Raw genomic sequence first — 25,364 nt, 5'->3', positions numbered from 1 at the left:
TCCTTTATCTGCTTTTAGAATTTTTATGTTTTTGTCTTGTTTTAGGTTTTTAATGGAATTAATGTCTCTTTTTGTAAGGTTGTTTTTTAGTTTTCTGTTTTGTGAAATTATGTTGATGGTTTTGTGAGAAAATTCTTTGAAAAAATCGTTTAAGATGTTGTTTTTAGGTGTTTCTGGAAAATATAAATTTGTAATTTTACCTGGGAAGTTTAGCTGTTGGATGTCAATAAAATTATCTAAGTTGTCTTCTTTCTGTTGGTTGTGTTTGGTTGTTTCCTTGTTTTTCTTCTCTGTAGAAAGTATCACAAGTCTCCTGGCTAGGTCTTCTAAACATGTTTTGATTTCTATGGTTGGAATGTACCTAGGTGCTATTGTGAAGTTGAGTCCTTTGTTAAGTAGTTGTTTCTCGTCTGTGTTTAATTGACGGTCGGATCTGTTAATTATGAGGTTAGTCAACGGTTTGTCGTTTTGGTGTCTTTTCTGTTGTTTGCATCTTAGTTTTTCTAGTTTTTTGTTGTGGCAGATCTTTTTGTCTCTGTCGTTCTTAGCATTGATTTGGTTTATATTTCGTTGTATAAGTCCGTAAATCTCTGGTTTAATGCAGCATACCAGTTGATGGTCTAGGTTCATTTTTTGTTTTTGTAAGTCATGTAGTTCTTTGTATTTTGTGTTCAACATGGCTTTAAGTAGTTTTTTCTGTAAATTTTGGATAATGTTTGTGTATGTATTAAAATATTTTGAAAGTTTTACCTTTACAAAATTAGGGGTTAGTTGTTCTTTTCTACATTGTTGAATAAAATAAATGTCATTTCTTCTATTAATAATTCTTTGGTTTAAATTTCTTAGTTTCTTAACGATCGTGTGAGCGTGTACTGTTAATAGTGGTGTACGGTATGCTAGTTCAGACATAATCCATGTAAATCCATGCATTTACAACTGACACTTACAGAAAGATGTATATTTCAGCTTTGTTGATCATAAAAATTTTATAATGTGCACATTCTGATTTCTAAGAAAGTAGTTGAAATAAATGAAGTCAAGAAGAAAAGATGTGAAATCAAATTAGCAGCCAAACTGGTGAAGTAATGCTGTTTGTGACAATTAAAGTTTTAATAATTACAACTTTAGTAAACATTGTGTTACAGACTTCTAAATAAAACAATCAATATATGAATTGTCATTATTATAATTTTCCTCATCATTAATATCATTACCACACCAGCTTAGCTGTCAATTTTGACTTCACATATTTTAATTGTCATGTTGTTTTTTCTTGACCACACTTTTTGTAACAGCTGGGCTGTTTTTGGTTTAATCTCATTACATCACAATTAATCCACCCTTCCTTTGACAGGGTAGAAACACATTAAATTATGCAATTCCAAAAAAAAAAAAGTCTTTTTTTCTGCAACATTGAAAAAGTATTTCAAGGTAAACTCATACAGAATGGAGAGCTTAATTCTGATGACACCTGCAGCTAAAGGATGAGACCCACTAATTTAAAAATAAAGTTAGTCCTTCAGTCACACCAGCATTAACATAAAGGCCTCCTAGCTAATTCATCAGCAAACATATGGAAGATTGATTTTAAAAAATAAAAAAGTATAAATAATGTTGAAATAATTATAATGAAAGTAGATATGAAGTATAGAGCATACTATATTATTAGGGTGAAAAAGAACTCAATACAAACAACTACAATCCTATAAATTAGTCACTACATTTCTTTATGGCATAATAACTGAATGTAAATTATTGTGAATAATTTATCCCATCAAACACTGAAAGCAAAAGCAACACAAAATACTTCTCTTGTTGTTTTTCTTCCTTTGGAAAAATAAGCCCAATCATATCACTAGTATAACACATCTTCATTTTTCTCCACCTCTTTAAAGTTGAGATCACTACCATAGGTAAGATATCTGTACAAACTTTCTGCACTTTGTTACATTGACAAATAAAGGACTTACGGGTAAAAATTATATACAAGCATACTGAACGACTTAAAAAATATACAGAAATTTTTATTTCATAAAAGAAATACAAAAATAATAATAGAATATTTTGTAATTGGTTAAAATTAAAAGAGCACAAAAAAAAGACATGGAAGGTCTGTAATAACAATTTAAATAACGACTTTGTGGGAAGCTCATACTCATTAAAACTGGTTTTTAAACTTAAATATATTGCATTTATTTTTTTTTTAAGACTTTCATCATTTAGTGTTCTCGTTTGATGGTGAAATGTCCAAGTTATTCCAATTCATGTAGGGCAGTGCTTCAGTTGTGTAAAATTATAAAGTGAAACTCAGTTTCATAGCCTCTGGAAGATCTATGGTTTCAGATGCTCCTACATACATAACAAGCTACTTACTTAACACAATCACAGGTCTAAGTTGTAATTTGGCACAGTTGAAGTGAGAAGGTGAACTCAGTAATTAAATGACAATTGAATATAGTGGTAAAAAGTGATAAAGTTGGTTTTACCCCTAAGTTACATGAAAGGTATAACAACATTATAGTGTGTGAACATACCATGAGAAGATTGAGATAATCAGTTTTACCAAGTTGTTACCATGGTAGAAAATTAAATCATAACTTATACTATATAAACCGAATTTTTGCATATGTATACACTGTATCCTGGATATGATTATAGAATGCACCTTTCCAAAGGCTTTTGACGTTTGGAAAAATTTGTAAAAAGTCAACGACAGTCTTTTATTTCGATTATTTCATCGTGTCACCATGACTGTTGGCTCATAAAAGTAACATAAAGGTAGAACAATAACGCGTTACAAAGTAGGTCTGTATATACGACATGAATTTTTATGATTGTGATAACTTATCTTTATATTTACAAACTTTCTTGGATATTCTACAACAGGAACTATGTTCCGCTTCAACTCAAGCCCTAACGTACGGCAGGGTTAAATAAAGACTAAATTAAGACTTCAGGAGCTCAAGCAAAATATAAACAAACTTTACAAAATAGAGCTACGTTATAACTACGTATGCACGTGCAGGCAAAAGATCGAAGGCTTCAGGTACAGTTTCTCCATAGGAATCAATAATGACAATACTTCCTAAATTGTTTGATTTTTACGTCATATACGACAGCTGAGTTAATCGTTTGTGATGCACGTTGAAAATTAATTATTGTTAAATTCAGGGGGGTTTAATCACAAGTGCTGCATTTCAGGCTTTTTGTAGCTTCTTAAAATTGTCTTCCCTGAGTTTCCGAGGTTTCTTGGAAATTTAAAGAATCAGCTTCTACTTGTTCGTTACACTTCTAAAACCAACGTCGGTGAGAAGAAACTGGCAATCCTTATCAGATAATGCGTCCTGCAATAGCATTAGTCGAAAATAATGTAAACAGTCATCTAAAAGAAAAATTTAGCTTAAACTCACAGAAGATAAAGCAAGAAAAAATACAAATAATCTGTCACGTTGTCATTACATCTTTTGGTCGATGGCCTAAGTTCTTCTTACATTCTTTTTCTTTAATATTAAAACCAGACACGTATGCATACCAGACGACACATAGATGCGTTGGCAGCCAAACCGGTAACAACTGAACGATCATATACATACTTGCAGACACAAAATCAACACCGTCGAAAAACTAAAAAAACAAACATATATCGGTCCATTACAATTGTAAGCACGTTAGGGAACTAGTTCTCACGATAATTTATTTACATATTTATACACAGCACAAAGTTTTATAACAGTTGGAGAATGACTGAATGTCAGTTACCTTGTTCACTTGCAGTTTGCAATAGTCGCACACTTTGGAACAATGGCTTCTTCGTAAGTAGATTGTTATCGTTATTTTGAATTAAGAACAAAGCTGCACAATGGGCTATCTGTGTTCTGCCCACACGGGTATCGAAACCCGGTTTTTAGCGTTGTAAGTCCGCAGACATACCACTGAGCCACTAGGACACTTTGTAAGTATATATACATAATATAACAGCTGAAATAAAACTTAATATACCGGTTACAAAAACTCACAATCATTTTTTTAAACGAAAAGTTATTAACTAAATTGCATGATGCAAATAATCGCATTTATATACTAGTGCCTTTTTTGTGCGCATAATTAAACCTATTTTTGTTCAGACTCCATGATCACAAAGATAAAACCTTCCTGTTATATGTAAACTCGTGTTGATAGTATGATGGAAAAGATTACATGTATACCTGCCTGACCTTTTCCGAGAACCAAAATACCACTTAAAAATATGAAGCATGATGAATTACTCAGACGTTGTACAGATGTAGAAATACTTTAATTTCGAACATTAACAAGGGAAAAGTGTCAACGTATTTATTGTAAAACAACGGCAAATAAGTTCTCTCATAATTCAAAGTCACACGACGAGAGCTTAACAAACCATTTAACCCTATAAATAAATGACTGTCATACACATTTTATCAACCGAAAAAGTCTTTGCAAAAGTAAGAACCAAATATAATATTTGACATCATATTTAATCATCCGCTGTAAACAGCAATATCTGTGTTGAGTTATACTGGCCTCTCAGCTATAGACACGAACTAACAATTGAAGAGCATATACTCAGTGATGTCGAGAAAACCCACTTGTAGAGAAATATATATGTAAAAACGGCTCGTTTGAGTTGAGAAAATATTTTATGTAGAGGAGCAAACAACGTTTCGACTTTCTTCGGTCATCGTCAGAAAAAGCATATACCTTCTCTTGGACGGATGAGATAAATTTTCAGCAGCGACGTACAAGTGTGTGTACTAGCCTTTATTATTTACTCAACTGCACGGTATACAAGAAAAAAGAAGTGGAAATTGAATACGTTATATCTTTGCCGATATTAGCCTAACCAGTAAAAGGCACTTGCTTATGCCACATTAAATTTATAAAATAATGGAGAACTTTATCTTAAAGAAAAACTAAAATTCTATACGAAGTATCACAGACTGCAAAACAGGCACAAAATGCTAAAACTGTAACTTTGAGAAAAGTTACAAACTTGGTTTAAGAAACTAAAAAGTCTTTACTTTGATTTTAAGTATGTGTATGTGTGTAGACATTGTTAATGCCTGCGTGTATTTTACAAAAATATGTACACGCACAAACGAAATACAACTTTACTGATCAGACTAAGAACGTTAACGTGATATAATTATACACAGGAAGTTAGCCTTTAATGACGTCACCACATTAACAAGAGTCTGTCTGCGGTACACATTCCTCGCCTTTGCCGCACATCTGAGCCTCGCAGCGGTTTCAGACGATGAAGATAAATATGTAGTCAGTAATAGTAATGTTCACGAAAAAAAACAACACCCAAAAAACTATGATTACCCTTGATTTCTCTACGGATAGAAACCTGACTTACATAGACAGAAGAAAACTGTTTAACAAGCTTAACCTTATTATGATATAAATACGAAACTATCGTGCTCTAGTGATAGTAGTCTTCTACAATTCCAAAATCTAATTGGAAGAACTTCCACAAGTGGGTTTTTTTTACGCATTTACTCTTTAAAAATAACAAAATGTAGTTGTACATTATATTAGAAAAGTCATTTTCTATATCGAACAGAAAACAGTTTCCGAACATTCAACTGCTTTAATAACATCTCTGAGCGATAATAGAACTTAATGATTGAAGCAATCTTTCCACCCTTTGACAGTTAGTAATACCATTTAGTTTACACTTCATTAGTGAAAATTAGTATTTTCCCAGACATTAAACAAGATACGTCAACCATGTCGAAACTAAATTAACATCCATTGATTAAAATATGTATCTATTTTCAAACATAAGCTATTCTGATAATCATTTGATTGACACATGTCCAATTTGTTTTTGCCATGCTTAACTAGTTCCAATAAAGATGAAATACTTTTGTAATATTTGGATATATTAATAGATCAATACAAATCGCTAATCTGCACCCGAGTTTTATATATTTAATTTCACTGTTCCAACAGTGAACGCTCCCTCGTGGCACAACAGTATGTCTGCCGATTTATATACAACGCCAGAAACCAGGTTTCGATGCCACTAGTGGGAAGAGCACAGATAGCCATACTTTGTGCTCAATTAAAAACAAACAGGGGAATTCTGCCGGAGGTCACTGCCGGTTCATTTTGGCATTCCAAGTGTGTACTAGTACAGTTTCTTTCTTCGGAAGCCGGTACTGAGTTGCATTATTTTTGCATTTCTTAGCAGTACAATTTTAACAGTGCAATAACAAATACCGCTAACTTACAATTTATATATAAATATATATTTCATACACTGTTAGACCAGTGTGTTTTTTATGAATTATTCCATTGGAGTATTCGTTCAGGTTAACTGTAAATAGTACAAGATTCGTGACGATAATCAATGTTTCAAACACTAAAGAACCTAACAATACCAATACACAGTTGTTCCATTTGCTAAGTTGTTACTTAGTGCAATATTTTTTCTATTCAGTTCATAAAATATTTTCATATTGTATTGATTACTTCACGAACTTGATTGACTGTGGTTATCAAAAGCATAGTAAAATGTGAAAACCACTAAAACGTATTTAGTTCAATAATATGATATTCTTTCTTTACTGTTCCTACTGTGAAAGAACGTTTGCTAATATCATATACGTTCACTTCATACTTTGTAATGTTCCTACCTTTTATGTAATACGCCTGACACTTGATTTGTTTATAATCAAAAGATAACAGGCAAAACAGACGATCCATAGACCCTGAAGATAACGTGACTTTTGTGTATGCTTTTACTTCACACTTAAAGCTTTTCAGTGAACATCACTTCAACAAGATAACTAACGTAAGGGTATGTGCTGTGGCCTCTATCCAGAACAGTGGTTCCCAACCAGGGGTGCCAGTTAACATTTGTTTTGACCACCTTCACCTTTATTCTTAAATAAATAATTACTGTGTGGGGTGCAAGAACTTATTAAAAATTTTTATGGGTGCAGAGCATAAAAAAGGTTGGGAACCACCAATCCAGAAGATGAAATGCACTCTTGTCACTTGTGTACACAAATCTTCTCTTTGTTTAGTTGCCTTAAAGGCTGTTTTTATCTTCAGTGTATCTTTTCTCACAGTTGGGCTCAAATAGTTTACAAAAATAAGATAGCATGAAATATTTGGAAGTTGATAACACCAGGAAAAAAAACTGGGTAAAATACATTAAAACTTTATAATAACGTCATTTTTATTAAGTATTTTATTAATCATAATATATTACCTTAGATAAATTATCATCAGTTGATAGTGGAAAGTAAAAACACTGAGAGCAAGTGTTTTTAATGGATATCATTACCATTAACACTGATATGTGCTGTAATTCCAAACATTTCTCACAAGTTTTGCCTAATTAAGTCTTAAACCATTAAAATAAAGTATTATACAAGATCAATATACTTTAACAAAATTAATCAGAAAATAATTCCTTACAATTATTTGATTACTAATAGTGCAGTATGTCCATTTAGTCAAACCATCTCATAAAAATGGAAAGTATTATTTCACTAGTTTTCAACATATTTGCAACTACAAGTTAACACAACAAAAGCCACTGGTTACTAATTAAGTTGAATAAAACTTCCTAACAAAACACAGAAGTAAAGTATAAAACTGTTTTTCTAATCCTACTCTTTTTTTAATACTAACTGGAGGTTTCTTACTAGTCATGATTTCAAGAGTAAATAGACGTACAACCTTTATTTCCAGAATATAATATTTTATTACGCAATATTTTTTCATATGGCTTCTTAACATGTTATTTTGTATTTGTCTCTGTTGGATAGTGACATTAGATCACCATTTACACCAGTAAATGATTCTTGATTTCACTCATGGTTCATAGATATTGATCATGAAGCTTTCTGAAGATGTGGGTCTTAAGCCATAATGCACCACATACCAACCATATGTGTGTGAAGGCTTATGTTGGCTGGTCCTACACTTATCTAGCTCTAGACAAACTGGGAAACAGTATGATGGATGGTGTTGATATTTTTTAAGTATAATTATCCACTTCCTACCAACTGGCACCTCTTGTTTAACTCCTGACTACTAAGCAAGATTTCATGAGGATTCTCCATGATTTTCCTACTCCAGCAGTTGAAAATTGATAAATGGTAAATATCTCCCTTGTTCCATTTAGTGAAAAAGGAAGGAGGAATATACAATGGAGAGACATAATAGAAATGCCCAGATCTCCACTTGTTGCCTGCCACTATTAGACAATATCATTCATGCTAGCATATGGACTACCTCACATAACTCTGTTGCCCTTTCTCTTCACCATCTGGCTATCTTTTCTCCCAGTGGTCACTGCTTGCCTCTGAGACCTGGAATAGCATGGTAATTAGGGATGCTCAACTTGCAATCCCTGTCACATCAAACATCCTTGCCCTTTCAACCATGGAGTTTTATAACATGATGATCAATTTCACAATTCAATGGTAAAGGAGTAGCCCAAAAGCTGGCAGTGGGTGGTGTTGACTAAAAATACAAGTTAGAAGAAAAAACATGTATGAAGAGAAGGTAGCACAAGCTGAGGTTGCCAGTGGCTTGAATGGGCATAAGTAAGTGTGTAGGATGACACTGAAGTCCCAGTCATGAAACAGGGCAAATGTATGTACAGATAAGGAAGGATCTAAACAAGAAAACCTTGTGGTGTCAGACAGGCAAAACTGGCAAAGGCTGAAACAGTTAAACAGCCTGATAAAGTGAAGATGTCTGATGGTAAAACAGTTAGGAGTAAAGTGCTGAAAGATGTTGAAAGCCATGCCCTATTTCCACATGGATAGAAGTACCAGGTAGATTGATGCCCAGAAAGGGCTAGGATTACCAGATAGTAAAATTCTGGTTCAACAGGTGAAGGACAGGTCAAAACCAAATATGAAGGCAGAAGGATGACATCCAGTGACGGAAAAGAGATGGTAGATGTGGAAGTAATAGTGTGTCTAAATAGAAGGGGAAGAGAGGATTTGGTTGACAAATAATTGACAACCAAGTTTAGGTCAGCAAAAGGGTACCAACAAGAGGAAATGGCAAATCCAGGATCCAAGATAAAAGTGGGTGAGCATTATGACAAGTAAAATACTAGACCAAGTAGTAGGCTGCAACAGTCAAGATCAAGGTCTAGAGAACAGATAATCAGAAAAAAGGAAGCAAAGAAAGTGAGATGGCTGGCCAGAGAACCCCCAATGAAAACAGGGGAGAAAATACATAGTGTGAGAAGAACATGTTTCAGTAAACAGAGGCAGTCCACAACCTAATAGTAGTTCCTGATACATGGTAGTCAAGGAAATAAACCCATTTAGAATTGGCTCCAGAAGGAAGGTTCAGAGTTTGAAAGAAAGGGATTCTGAAGAATTTCAAAATAAGATGCAGAATAACTAAAATCAAGGAAATAGGAATATGATAAATGGGAAGGTAGAGGCTTAATATCAGGAGTAGTCCAGGAATGATAACTGATGAGTTAGGGTTAGGATTAAGAAGTAGGGAACAAGCAGAAGAACATAACACAGAGAAAAGAAAAAGAAGGATGCATACTTGATAAATCAATGGTTCTCTTCAACAAGGAGAATAGTTCCCAAGACCTAAACACATGATGGAACAAACAAATTCATCATCCTCATTCACCTCAGAAATTAGTGGAAAAAATGCCTGATGAAGAGACTGGAGCTGAAGTACACCCTTGTGCAAATTAATTGAAAAAAATGGTCATTTTACAATAATTTCAGCATGACGGCTGTTGTAGACTGGACTCGCTGGACCCGCTGATTTCCTTTAATAGTCATTTTTTCACACAAACAGCATCATTAGCTGCATTTTGCAGTACGGTCAATCTATTTTTGGAATATATAATGAAATTTTGAGGAATATTACGTCATTCAAAATTGCATTAGAAGGGAAAGAAGACCAGTCAAAAAACAATTTCTTACCAACTCAAAGAAGAAAAAACAATATCAATGGGGTCTGAAATACAAGAACTGGACACAAGAACAATGAAGGAAGGTGTTATTCAGTGACGAGACTCATTTCTTCGTACTGGGTCAAAGAAGTCTGCATGTTTGCAGATCTCCAGGTGAGAAACTTCGAGAATCTTGCATCAATCAGTTAATAAAACATCCCTTGAAGAAGATGTTTTGGGGCTTTTTCAGCTACTATGGTGTTGGAGGCTTACATATCATAGAAGGTATGATGCATGGACCACAGTACATCGAAGTTTTGCAGAGAAGAGTCATTCCAGAATTGAAAAAGATTTCAAGATGGATCTGGCATTTTTCAAAAAGATCTGGCTCCGTGCCACACATCAAAACTTGTGAAGAATTTTATGACTACCACACGAATAAAGATACTAGACTAGCCTGGAGACTCTCCAGACTTAAATCCTATTGAAAATCTTTGGATGATTTGTAAAGAAAGACTTCGGGGAAAAGACTGTACTACAAAAGATAAGCTAACTGACAACGTAATTGAGGTGTAGTACCACGATCCAAAAATTAGTAAAGATTGCAGTCAACTCGTGGACTCGATACCAAAGCGGATTAATGATCTTCTGAAAAATAAAGGTGGTTATATCATGTATTAATATACGAGTAATTTTTGGATTATCAGAAATAAAATGCAAAAAATTGAAAAAATCGTAATTTTTCATCTTGTTTCAATTAATTTGTGCAAGGGTGTACCTGGCCTCATAAAGGAATTCACTATTTTATGCACAATGACCACCCCATCACTCCCAGGGAATGTGTCTCCATAAAGTGTCATTATCACACAACCTGCATGAGGAAATCAGCCATTCATGTAAGACTGTAGATGAAATAATGTTCAGAGAATGAAGAAAAAAGAAGGAAAGTCCCCTCATCATAAAAAAATCTCTTTAAAATAACAAAGAAAAACAAGTCTGATGTGTTCAGTGCCAAAAAACAGAATGATCATGAGTACAAAATCAAAGAGGGAGTTAATGTGCAGGAAAGTTACATCACTCTCCTGATGCAGTAACCACAAGAAACCTCAAGAGTTTAGATGGGAGTTGCTTAATAGCCAGTGGCATGTAAACTACTGAGGCAGATGCACAAAAAAAATAGCTTTCTGTGTAACGGGTGAGATATTACTTTGAAATTATAAAAATATTTTGGCTTTATTTCAAAAATATTTTAAATTATATTTATAATATGGAAAAGAATACAATATGAAATATGAGGCTCTCATGTTTTACCAGATGCCAAATATCTGGTAAAAAGTTAAAATTAAAGTAAATTTAGTAAAATTAAGGTAAAACAAGGCATGAAAAAGTGCCAGAAATAAAAGGTGAAAGTAGGAGATAGAATACAGAAGGGTAAACAGAAAGTGATAAAAAATGGAAAAAATAAGGAACTATAAAAGGAAAATGAAGAGAAGAATGTGAACAAATTTTGACAAAAATAGCCATAAATGTAAGAAGGAAGAAGTATTTATCCTGCAAAAGGTAACAGTACAAATCATAATAGCAAACAAAGAAAAAAAAAATGAGAGAAACCCAAACATCATTGATCATGAGATGATAAACAAAAAACAATAAACATGAAAAAAGAGAATATACCTGAAAATAAGATATACAGTAAGAGACAGAAAGGTTTAGCTATTTTAATGAATGATTAAGTACTACCAAAGCAAAGTATATGAAGGACAGTATGAGAGATCACTCTCAACTAAGGAGAAAGAAATGGGAGTAGGATGCCCATGATGTATGTGGAAAATCATAACAAGATTAGCAATGACTACTACAAAAAGACAGTTAATGGATCTCCAAAAGCCATAGCATAAATGAAGCTTAAGTGTGAACAATATCCTACACTCAGGACTAAGTCTAAAACATCATTATTTGAGAAGTCATGATAAAACAAACTTTTGAAATAAGAGCTAAAGAAAACAAAAATCAAATGTTTTAACAAAGCAAATTTCAGAGAATGAACATGAACAAGAAATTTAAACATGTCCTATTAATACTTTAGTGAGGGAAAAAACGAAAATTCATGAATGCAGATGCATATGGCAAATTAGTGTATATGGTGGTGCATCACCCTTCTATTGGTGGAGGGCTTTAACTACATGATAAGAATTATGCAGTGACACAAAATTATTTAAAGGTTCACAAGGCTAGTGGCATGCAAATCACTTTGACAAAACATACAGAAGATCTGCTGAAGATAGCTAAACACTGTGAAAAGAAAGTATTCAAGGAACTATACATGGAAAGGTTACAAACCATCTCAACTCTGCTATCTACCAGCACAATACAGAAACAGGGCACCTGACTTCTCTAACCTTAAAGTTTTTATGTCATCCAAGTATGATAGTGAATTTCTAATGAAAAAGATGCTATACATAAAAACTCTTCTTCCATCTTTGAATATTCTTCACTTGGTTTTAACTATTTCATTTGTGTTAAATACATTTCATTTTCTCTTATTATATTTTTTATTTTTGAATTGTTTACTTCTTAAATAAGTATGAAAAATTATATCAAATTTCTGTTGCAATTACAACTTTGTTTATTTTGCATCATCTAGATTACTGATGATGGAGTTTCAGAGATTTTGAAATGTTTAGTAAATGCTTCCTATTATTACATTCATGTTTTGCTTTACCATTAAGTTACTTGTACACCCCAAACTTGTTGTGCTTGTAAGCTCAAATTCAACTACTGGTGTTACCTTAAAATTAAGAGTTAGGTTTAGGAAAACTAAAATCAGAATAAATATTTTATTATCTAACCTGGCATCTTGGTGAACAGGAAATTTTACACTAAATATTTGCATAAATAACTACATGCAAATGCATGGTCCTTACATGTATGACTCAAAGATTATTGGCTGAAAAGCAATGAATAATTGGGCTTAACAAACCTTAACATGAATTTCTAATATGTATAAAGCTGGAAGCTCCTTGCCTATATAACATTTGAGTATCTACTTAACAAGCTCCCATATAGTTTATAATCCTCTGTGAAATCATTAAAAAAAAAGTACTGTTTTATTTGGCTTATTCCCTTTGTCTCTCTGCCAAGAAAGCTTTCTTGCTCCCTTTTTGTTTATGCTCAACAATATATCACCTAGCAACAAAACTTTTGCTTGACTGTTCTTAGGCTAACTATGGTGTTTATGTTAAATGCTCAATATCTGTGTCGATTTGTTAGAAAGGTTTGATTTTTTTATTATTTATTGTTTGAAAAGTTCTGTTCAAAATAGTTTAATTCATAACTTTTCTGACATTAAAGTGTAGTTATAAACAAAATAAAATTTATGAAGTAGTGTTTCAGGTAAGCTTTACATTTATGTATAAGGTCTAATGCTTAAATTAGAGTAAAACAGACCTACTATTATTACTAACGTAAAATAATATTTTGGTATTTTGATAGATAGCCACTTGATATTAAAGTATGAAGAAAAATAAATGTATATTGCTATAAACATATTTCATCCTTTGTAGAGTCACAAGAGTTGAAAAGTTTTGTTGAAATGTCCACATACTTTTTTAACTTCCTCACCTAGAATACAGTGTAAAGATTCAAGAGTGCTAGTTTAGTCTCTTTGGGAGTGATACATACTTTTCTTCATGACAACATTCCATTTCTTTGTATAGATTTTACTAAACAAATTAACCTGAAACTGATGAAATAAGTGAAGAGTACCGTGCACTTTGGAGATACACACAAATTCATTTTAGTTAAAACCTATAATCTTCGTTAGTCATTCAACAATGGTTTCCTGTCATTTTTGATAGGCCTTTATACCAGTTAATATAACAGTTAATTCATGCAATTAATTATAGGTAAAATACTGATTGTTAAGAAAGAAAAAAGTATATATTTACACAATTTAATCAAGTCACACCTAAAGAAAGAAGTAATGGAAATTATCTCCTGACAATCTATATTTTTCAAATCACTGTTTTTATTTTTTTAGTTTATCTTCAGTCAAGTTTTCTGGAATAGAGGAGAGAAAATGGAATTTAATTAAAACTAAATACTACAAAAGTTTAACTTATTTTCTCTATAGAGTTGTTTGTATTCTACATCATTACAAATATCTATTCCCAATACAAGATTATAATTTAGTTTTTTTTGTATTATTAGTTCAAATTGTATTATATATTTGAAATTAAAAGGAAAAGATTCAGTAATGTTTTTATTTCTTGAGTTACAAATTTGTTAATTCAAGTGCACAAGAAGTTTAGCCTTTCAAAAAAAAAATGTTTTTGACCCAATTAAATACCAACATTATAAAGAAATAATAATTATAACACACATACAAAATGCATCTTATTACATATTTCAGAATGCCTATATAAGTAATGGACCATCACATTATAATGCCCCATGGCTCAAAGGGCAAGCATGTTTGGTGTGAAAGGGGTTCAAACCTGTGAACCTTGGATTACGAGTCAAGTGCCTTAACCACCTGGCCATTGCTGGGCCTTAGTAGTAAATGAAGTCTGTAAGCTAGCAAAATATTTATCAGTCCAAATGAAGTATTAGGAAAGTTAAAATCCCACCAAGACTAAAAGGAAAACACAATGAAGTGTAGTAATTACATTCAGTAAAAATATTTTACATAATCATTAATTTACTTGTGGTAAACATCGTAAGTACAAATCATGTAGAGTTTCTACTCCCAATTGCACTATCATTATAACAATTTTTTTTATTCACAAGACAAAGTATTTATACAAAATTATCACTAGTTGTTAGTTCTCATAAATCACAGCTTGTTTTCAACAAGTTTAGTGACTAAAATTAAAACGTTTTCATTATTATAGTTTTCTTTCAAAATAAATTCCTGATTTTACTATAGTAAAGTCAATTTTATGAGGTAGAGAAATTACAGATTTGGAACAGTTTGATAACTGCTAATCAGATGCTTATAATTAAACAACAGAATTTGAGAGTACCACTCTTTCAAAAAATTAAAAACTTGTAATTTCTAAAAGTATTTAATTTGAAATAAAAATACATTAAACAAGCATGTTAAACTTTGGAATTACATTTGAACAAAATAAATAAACACAAAAATTCTCAAAATCAGTTTCTCTATACTCTGAAGAACATTCAGACACCTGACTTAACTACATCTTCTGAGCTATACTTACAAATTTGTTTATTCTTACTTTTCAAGCATACATTTGAAAAAAATAGTTCATTTTGCTTTTCATTGAAGTATGTGGCCATTCAAGAAAAGTTTGTAGTGACATAATACATTATTAAGTAAATGAATCAGAACATCAAAAAACTTCATGTCATCAACATCACAAACAAAAATCTTACCTGTATTTGAAAATTTGCTACTGATTCATCCAAAAATCGAACTTCTACAGAAAGCATTTTTCCTGACTTGCGTTTTCCTGATGATTTGGTTGATGCTTTAGCATTCATCTCTCCTGCTTGAGGGCTGTTTGGCAACTGGGGTGTAGAAGCCCCTGAATTATGAGATGACATGGCTTCAAAACTATAGTGGCATCAAAGGTTCCAATACACTGTCTGCAGGAGATTATACAAAGATAAATTTTTGTGTAATTGACTACATCTATGTATATGTAAACTTTTTTTTATATAACAAAACATTACACTTTCAGCCCCACTGTATAAAGCACTCTCAATTTTACTTTTATCCACTTCATGATAAGAAATTATTTCCTTTTCTATAAAATATCTTTAATTATTAGTACCCAAGATTTTTAGTACCAAACAACACATTGTTTGCTCCTCTACATAAAAATTTTCTCTACCCAAACCAGCCGTTTTTACATATACATTTTTCTCTACAAGTGGGTTTTCTCGTCATCACTAATTATAAACTAGTAATACTGAAAGAAAAAATATAAGTATTGTGAATTAATATCTCAAATGAACAACTGACAAAATGGAATATTTATAACCACTTTCTGGCAAAAAATGCCAGATGGTGAGAGTCTAGCTAACTGGCTCATGTACTATATTGCCAAGGCAAATAATCAAATGAGTTGAAGTTGTGATCAATCTACCCCCATTTATTAATACTTAGTTTAGGTATGCATTGAAGTTCAAACTGGAACTGCAAAACTAGCAGTTGAAACAGTCCTGTTTAACACAGTTACAGTGACCTTCTTTGAATCTTGCAATATAAAAAAGATTGAAATGAATGTATTATAGATATGTTGATACTCAATAGTAAGAATATGTGAATCTTCCTTCAGAAACGCATACTATCAATTTATTGTTTTCCAAGATTTACTAGCACAAATCCAACACAAAACAGCAGTATGCTACAATTAATTTCAAACCATGGTATGAAAAAGAAAAGCAAATACTTATTAGTTACTGATATATCAAATTTTTAGAATATAACATGAGTATATTACATACCGATTTTGTATCAGGTTACAATTTGCACTCAATACTAAATTAAATATTGATAACTTATTTTGTCACCTTCACATTACATGCTAAAGGATATACTACTTAAAATAATAAAAAAAAAGCACACATAAGTTATGCTGCGTTATTGTAAATACTGACCATATTTCTCCGTTTCATTTATTGCCTCTCGGTAAAAAGAGGCATTGATTTTATCAATGTTTTAAAATTTCGAATAGTACAAATACCTACTGGTACTATTCTAATACTAACCATATTTACATAAAAATCAGACCAAATCAATCCATTCAATAAAACAAAAAAGGAGAGTAACAATATATGTTCCACATCCGTACACACTGCTGGTTAATTCAATCTACGGCCTAAGACTTTTGGTAACTCGAAACAAATCCGCCTACTTGTGTTAGTGAACCTTGTCCAAAACTCTTAACCAAGTCTCGGCTGGCGTCTGTCAAACGACTTGCACTCAAACGTAATATTTACTTTTCTTTACTGGCTTTAGTTTAGGCACTTTACTCTTTAGACACATTCATGTCTAAGCTTTAAAAAAAATCTAAAATTACACAAAATGTTAATATACGTACCAAAACATTAATTAGTCTCCTAACCAATCACATTTCTTTTTAATAAGCAGCATCCTACTTTCACACAAAGTATTAAAACCATAAGCACTCCTATTCTACTCCGTATATTTACAACATACAACTTATCCACAGTTTACACTCCCTCTGCGAATCATGGCGCCGCCTCGTATAGGAGGTTAAAAGAAAACAGAGAGAAAGAAAAAAGTAAAAAATAAATATATCATTAACTTTCAATGACAATAATATTAAACTCTTAAGTCGATATAAAATTATTTCAGTAATTTATATACCAAGATACCCTATAACAATATTTCATTTCAGTTCACAATATATTAAGATTGCTTTCGCCTACTTCACAAATAGCCACTAGGTGAAAAAACTTTAATATAACATAATACAAAATAATGTATTCTTAAGACGGCTGGTATGGGAATTAAAACTTTAATTACAAACAAAGTACAGGCAATGTTAATAGTTTAACCTGAAGATGACCTAAGAAAGTCAAGTTGTTGTTCTGCATTTTATTTTTTTAATTAAAGTTTTAATACCATGCCAGCCGTCTTGAGAATACATTTTTATATCAAGAGGGGTTCTCGTCATCACGAATGATGCAAAGTACTTGTTAAGTTGCATATTATTTTAGAAGGACAAATTATGTCACACATTATTTTCACTTTGATCAGACGTTAATATAGGAAATTACTTAAACTGCACCTTAAAGCCTTAAAATTTATCATTCTCTCCTGTTTTGTTAAATAACTTCTAAGTAGTGTCACTGTTATTGGTTGCTCGTCACTAAAGGTTTGTTGGTCGGAAACCCAACTACATTACTAAATTTTAAATGTTACTTTTACTTTCATTAACTTAAAACATCTTATGGTTATATTTGACCCATAAAAATGGGATGAATGGTGAGAAAAGGTTATTATTCAAGTGTTATATTTAGAGACTGAAGAATTGTTAAGATAGTATAGAAATTTTTCCTGTATCTGAACTTTGGGACAAATCATATTCAACATTTTATTCTTTCTCAGTTTTTGCCTTTTTTGTTTTTATTAAACCTTAAACTGTTAACTCCATTGAGCTTTTCAATAGCAATAGATAATCTACATTTCTGTGAATATTAACTTGTTTATTTGAAATTAAGCACAAAGCTACACAAGGGACTATCTATTTATGCTCTGTTCACCACAGGTATCGAAACTTGGTTTATAGGGTCGAAGACCGCAAAAATACTGCTAAATCATTATCTAAAATTCTAGATAACTATTAAAATGCGTGATTTACGTTACACTTAGAAAAAAATCATCTCTAACCATTTTAATTAATTATATTTATATCAAGAAAACGTAGCAAGAACCAATATTTATCTTGTGCAATAATTTTTAAGTAAAGGTGATTACAATACATTGTAATTGTTTGTGTTATGAGCCGACAGTTTGAGAGTAAGTCCCAAATCCATTGATAAAACAAATTATGTATACCTAGATGGTGCATGTGAATAAGAACGGGTATTATCACAATTCACATAATGCGCTCATTGGTCTACAATAAATTTGCTCAAGTTTTTTTTTTGTGGGTTAACAGTGTAAGTTAATGTTGCTTAAAACTTAGGAAAAACGCGTACAAAGTTATGAAAAGTCTTTACAAACACGACTTTTGTTCTTTATCCTCTTTTTAAACTTTATAGGAATACTATTAAATTTTAAGAACATTAATACCTAAAACTAAAAATTAAGATTATTTAGAAGCTATTTCAACTGAACAGAAAACGATTGTTTGTCTTAAGTTAGTCGAAATATGCATAGTCAATTTTTATTTGAAAGTAAATATAGTGCAACTGCTTTTATTCGATATTTGTCATTTTATAGAACGGTCATAAGCAGGAAAGAAGAGAAACATTATCTTCATCTGACCCAGTTTCAATGACATTTCTTAATAATATGGCAGAAATATTGATTGCAAAAGTACTCTTAAGAGAAAATAGTTAAATACCAAATAAGTCGAAAACTTGTGCTTCTCGTACGAAACATGTTTTATTTGTAATATTTTGTATTTTAATGAGCGAACTTTATAAAATGTAAAGACAGTACTGTGTATTTAAAATTAATAAAACAGTCATGTGATCTGTCTAGACTACTCACGCGCAAAATTAAGTACGTAGAGTTCTGAAGAAATCTAATGGGCATGAGGGGAATCTCAATGACTGTGAGGTTAAACCTATTCAATAATACATAATACCCATCTAATACCTCCAGTACAAAAATGATAAACCAAACAACTTGTCTAGTAAGATACTCCAGGCCTAGCGACGCTTGCTTGTTTATTTGGAATTTTCGCACAAAGCTACTCGAGGGTTATCTGCGCCAGCTTGTTTGTTTGTTTCTGAATTTCACACAAAGCTACTCGAGGGCTATCTGTGCTAGCCGTCCCTAATTTAGTAGTGTAAGACTAGAGGGAAGGCAGCTAGTCATCACCACCCACCGCCAACTCTTGGGCTACTATTTTTCCAAGGAATAGTGGGATTGACAGTCACATTATAACGTCCCAACGGTTAAAGGGGGCGACCATATTTGGTGCGACGGGGATGCGAACCCGCGACCCTTGGATTACGAGTCTTAACTCGTAATCCTTAACGCCAAGCCTTAACGCGCTTGGCCATGCCGGGCCCTCTGCGCTAGCCATCCCAAATTTAGCAGTGTAGACTAGAGGGAAGGCAGCTAGTTATCACCACGCACCGCCGAGTCTTGGGCTACTATTTTACCACCATATAGTGGGATTGACCGATACATTATAATCTCCTCCCGACTGAAGTGGTGAGTATTTTTGGTGTGACAGGGATTCGAACTCGCGAATCTCAAATTACGAGCCGAGCGCCCTTAATACCAGACCATGTCGGGCCAACTGTCGATTCTTTCAAAACCTGAACATCGGGAGAAATTAATAAAAGTAAACAAGGTAATGGTACCGGTACACAATATATCTGTAAGAAAATGAAAAAATGCACACATAAAACCTTTACTTATAAACACTGCTGTCTGAGACGAGACTTTAAGGGATAACAAACCCATTCCACAAGTACCTTTGACTTTTCAATACATAGTACTATTTAAATCCACCTCCCTCTCTTCATATAAGGTGAGATTGTGTGTATTTTTTTTACTAATAATTTCGTTTCTGAATAATTTAATGGAACTTTAAAAGCTTCCCACGTTACTCTTTTAATTATATATTTCCTATGCAAATACCTAATGTTTATAGGAATCGTGTAGTGTATTGTCATCTATTGGAGTTTATATGTATACTTGTTGTCACAGATTTGTGATAAATACAGGGTGGCCCGTAAGTCCCTACCCATCCATATATCTTGTGTATCCAGTGTATCTGTGTGCTGTCCCTCATTTTCGCTGCATAATAAGTGCCCACGTACTTGTCACAATACACTATTCAAGTGTAAATGGGCTTACATCGGACATATTTCTCTGAAGAAAAAAGAAACAAATTTATAATACATGCGTAATTGAATATAACATAATAACATATGGATTGGTAGGGACTTATGGGCCATCCTGTAGGCTTCGAGAACTTAGCTTTTATCGGATGTTTTACATATCTTATCTCTGTTTGCCTTCCTTGTTCAAGGTAACACAAGAATTGAGAAAGAGAGCATAAACAATAGAGAGCTCAATTTCTGAAAACTCTTGAGCATTTTCATTTAAAAATACAACAGCAACTTGTCCAGTAGATAAGTTCTGATTTTAATAATAACAGCGTTTCAACCCATGGTATCGATCCATTAACAGGTAAGAATTACATTCACAAAAGCAGATGACTTCCAGAAAACCTTACAGACTTGTGATGGTGAAGTGAAGTTTGTAAATGGCATTAAATTAGATTTCTCAGTAAAATTAGTTGTGTACATGGGTATTTATTTAACATTTGTTTTTACGTCAGAAGTGCTTCAGCTATTTTTCTTCTGTTAATTTCTGATGTTTTTGGCATTGTTTTCAGTAATAATATGTTTTGTTTCTTAAAGATGTTTGAAAAATGTGATGATTCTTTAATTAAGATGCTACTTAAGTCTAAAACTCAGTTCTCTCCTTGTTCATCCAATATAAAAGTATTGGCATGAATTGTATTTGATTCCGTAGATGACTCCATTATTTTTATTTCCTGGAGGGTATCTGTTAGCAATAAGGTTTTTAATTTTAATACATGACTTTTATATTATGATGGTACCTACAATATTTTAAAGCTGTACCCTTTAAATGGGCAGTAAAACCTTGTTCATTTTTCTACCTGTCTATTTATCCACTCTGAAAATTATTTTGAATTGAATTTGTATACCTCCGTTAATACTTTTATATCATACTCTATTGTTTCCCAATTGTGTAATGTTGTTGAATTGACCAGCTAAATCCTAAAACTGGATTTAATATTGACGTGGTTGGAATAGTGCAGAAATATCTTTTAATAAAGATGGTACAGCATTAGCGTTAATAGGCATGAACCAAATAGGTTTCACTATTTCTTACAGTGTTGTCAATAATGTTTCAGATTATAATTTTTGGGCACATGCGTAAAGAGGTATGGGTGGATTAATCTTTGCAGTTATCGATTTGTTTATCAAAAGCTCTGTTTATACACTGATGCTCTTTCATACTTCAATTATCTCAATTTTGTGTTTCAGGTTTTTCATTACAACTTTTAAGTACTTTATTCATGTCATCTGTGCTTCTTCAACTTTGGCATAAAAAATGTATGCCCTTTGTTGATGCATATTTGCACTTCTTCAAACCATCACCAAAACTGTTCGCCCTTTTAGTCGTGGAAATGTAATAATGTTACAGTTAATCCCACTGTTCGGTTTTTGTTAGGTTAATTTACGCATTTTAGTGTGGTATCGAGGCATACCTTACATTTCATACTTTCTTATATAATATATTTTTTCTTATATAATATATTACTCTTAAAATGTTTACTTATGCAATTTAGGTGTGCTCAGTATCATTCTTTGCTTGGACAGCGGTATGTCTACGGATTTAAGGATATAATCAAGAGTTCGATTTCCCTCCATGTGGCTTTACCGTAAGAAAAACACATGCAAGCATAATCAGTATTTGCATAACACATGGTCAAGAAAGTTGTTAAGTTACTTTTGTTCTAATATCTTTGCTATTTATCATTGCTGTAGAGATAACTTATGGCCTGTCCATGGGGAAATAGCTGCCAAACTGCATCTTATGCATGAAGATCGACAGCAGTGTTCTGCCGGTCAGGTGGTATCTCGAAATTTGATTGAGCTTAACTAGTTGCGTGGAAGCACTAGTTTCTCTTGGTATGTCTGACGCTCTGATCCAATTATGTATGGTGAGATTTAGTTGATTTCAAATATCCATCATCTCGGTGAATCAGTTAGTTTTGAAATATCCTCTAGAGAGTAGGAGCAGGCTAATCAGTTCATTACTCCAGTAAAAGTGATTTTCTACTATTCGTAAGGTGAAGTACATATGCTATTGATCTTTGTGTGTGTGTATTGAACAAAGATTGTTTTCGCTAGATATTACATTCTTAGCACATAATCTGTTAGTTTTAATGGAACATAGTATTACATCACAAGTTACTTTGCCGAACCTCTCATTATAGAGTAAACCTACCAAACTTACTTTGTCGCGAAATCAGTTTACTTAAAAGTATAACAGTAACATACACATAAGCCAAATGTACATACACAAAAATCAGATTTTTAATTAAGTATTTTTATCAGTCCGTAAATATATGAAGTTAGTATTATCTGTTCTGACTCCGAGTACAAAGTAACTTTTATGTTCAGATTAAAAATAGTTTTTTATCTGAAAATTTTCAAGTTTTATTTGCGTAGTCTATAAAACCTAAATAAATATCAAACTTTTATCCGTAAAACTTTATATTCTATCTGTAATTTTCTCTACCCTAATTTCATACAACTCATTCGATTTGACCGACCTTGTAACCACCGTAAGCAATAATACATAAATCTAAATCACCCTTTTTTCTTTCACAATGACTGCAGATTGTAATAGATAATTACAGCTGTTTATTCTAAATACCCTAAGGCTTGTGAAAGTCAACATCTTTTTATACTTAAGTTTATTGTGTTTTTATCCTTTGAATGGTGTCTAACTACTACTCTCGCTATATAAACTGTAAATCTCTTAGTAAACGAGTAGCTCACATCATCGTATTGAATTACGTAATGCATGAGCTTCTTGCAAGAATACCTTGTGAATAACTTTTATTGTTGTTTTTACTATATTACCTAATTTAACCTTATCTAATCTAATACGATTCTAATTTTTTTCCGTTTAGTTACCTTTAAAAACATATACAAACAATACACATAAAAAATAAAAAAACGTTGTATAATACTTACCAATTCTATTAGAAGGCCAGGCATGGCCAGATGATTAAGGCACTCAATTCGTAATCGAGGGTCGCGAGTTTGTATCCTCGTCACACCAAACATGCGGGCCCTTTCAGTCGTGTGGACGTTATAAAGTTACGATGAATCCCACTATTTGTTGGTGAAAGAATAATCCAAGAGTTGGTGGTGGGTGGTGATAAGTGGCTACTTTCCCTCTATTTTTGCACTGCTAATTTTTTCGGTAATGCTTAACAATATACAACTTTACCATCCTCCTCCCCAGTAGAAACCAGGTTTCCACACCCGTGATGGAACAGAGCATTGTGCAATTTCGTGCTTAACCTTAAGACAAATAAACAAATACAACTTCGATTAGCAACAAAACTATCATCTGAGTGTTCTTAAGCTAACTACGGTGTTTATGTTGAATCTTCGATATTCATGTTGATTTGTTAGGAAGGTTAGTTTTATTCTTTATATAATTTTGATAACTTTGGTGATTCAAAGGCAAAATAGTTTAATTCGAAAGTTTTATGGCATTAAATTGTAGCCAAAAGTAAAACAAAATTTATCAGATAGTGTATCTCAGAACGGCTGGTATGGGTATTAACACTTTTATTGATAAGAAGAGAACAACGTTTCGATCTTCCTAGGTTATATTCAGGTTAAGAAAGAGAGAGTTTGCAACTGGCTGTTGCCAGGCGCATGTCTTAGGGACGAGAGTATAAACGGGTACAGGACAGTAGGGGGCGCTGCAGTGGGATGTTAGGTTATTAATTAGTATAGGTATAAAGATGTTACTTTATATTGATTTAATTTTGGTTTTAGTTGCTGTATAAGTAGGGGATCTTTGATTTTGCATTTGTTTATATTTATTTCCCCACTTAGTATCTGGGTGTTTTCTATAGTTATGTTGTATTGTTTGTTTGTTTTTTATTTGCAGTGTTCAAAAACATGTGAAGGTGGTTTTTTGTGTTATTTGAATCTAGTTTCCATTTTCTTCTTATTTCTCCAATATAGAAGTCGTAGCAGCTGTCGCATTGTATTTTATAAATTATGTTTGTGTTGTGTTTGTCAGTGTACTTTTTACATAGTATGGACTTTAGTTTTATACCTGGTTTTTGAATAAATTTGATATTGATTGGAATGTTGTGTTTTGTTATGAGTTATTTTCCAAATGTTGGTTATTTTTTTCGCTGATGTCAGGAACATATGGTATGCAGCAGTATAAAGTTTTGTAGTTTGTTGTATCTTGGGATTTGTTGTTGTTCGTTTGTTGTTGGTCTAGGTGTGTGCATATAATTTTTTCCACGGTTTTTGGAGGAAAGTTGTAGATGTTGATGAAGTATTATTTTATTTTGTTTGTTTCATTGTTAATTTTCAAGGTGAGCATAGTTTTGTGGCTGTGTTTATTTGGTTTCTTAATATGCTGACTATTTGTTTTGCTTCATGTGCTGAGTCCCAGGTAATTTATAATCCAGTATGGGTGATATATTTGTGGATTTTTGTTTTGAATTGTGTATCGGTTCTAGCTATCTTGAGGTTAAGAAATGCTGTTTGGTTTGTTTTTTCCTGTTCATAGGTGAACTTAATGTTGGGGTTTATCGAGTTAAGTATGTGTTCTGTAGATATGAATCCAACAATTGGTACAACTGCTACGACTTCTATTTTGGAGAAAGAAGGAGAAAAATGGAAACTTGATTCAAAGAACAAAAACAAAAACATCTTTGCATGTTTTTGAACACTGCAAATAAAAAAAACGCAACATAACTATAGTAAACACCCAGATATTAAGTAGGGAAACAAATATAAACAAACGTAAAATCAAAAACCCCAACTTAGTTAACAACTAAAACTAAAAGTAAACCAATATAAAGGAACACCTTTACACCGATACTAATTAATAGCCTAACATCCAACTGCAACGCTCCCTACGATCCCGTACCCGTTTATACTCTCGTCTCTA

The 25,364-nt window shown here is 32.5% G+C and overlaps 1 protein-coding gene across 7 annotated transcripts in view; it reads right to left on the bottom strand.

Moving 5' to 3' along the window:
• Window positions 1-17,364, bottom strand: part of LOC143225528 (FERM, ARHGEF and pleckstrin domain-containing protein 2-like) — a 94,086-nt gene extending 76,722 nt beyond the window's left edge. For 4 of the 7 annotated variants that reach the window (XM_076455148.1, XM_076455152.1, XM_076455150.1 and 1 more), the window contains exons 1-2: window positions 16,996-17,364; window positions 15,323-15,535 (exon numbers count right to left, since the gene is read on the bottom strand). In XM_076455148.1, coding sequence (XP_076311263.1) covers window positions 15,323-15,493 — 171 coding nt within the window. In that variant the 5' untranslated portion in view covers window positions 15,494-15,535; window positions 16,996-17,364. Of the gene's footprint in view, window positions 1-15,322; window positions 15,536-16,663; window positions 16,891-16,995 lie in introns of those variants that run through there. The other 3 variants (XM_076455149.1, XM_076455151.1, XM_076455154.1) reach the window with 1 other exon arrangement.
• Between the last annotated feature and the right edge of the window lie 8,000 nt (window positions 17,365-25,364).

Source organism: Tachypleus tridentatus, chromosome 9, assembly GCF_004210375.1.
Source record: "Tachypleus tridentatus isolate NWPU-2018 chromosome 9, ASM421037v1, whole genome shotgun sequence".
NCBI classification, from domain to species: Eukaryota; Metazoa; Arthropoda; class Merostomata; order Xiphosura; family Limulidae; genus Tachypleus; species Tachypleus tridentatus.
The sequence above is the reverse complement of the archived record's forward strand: the minus strand, read 5'-3'. Positions and strand labels throughout refer to the sequence as shown.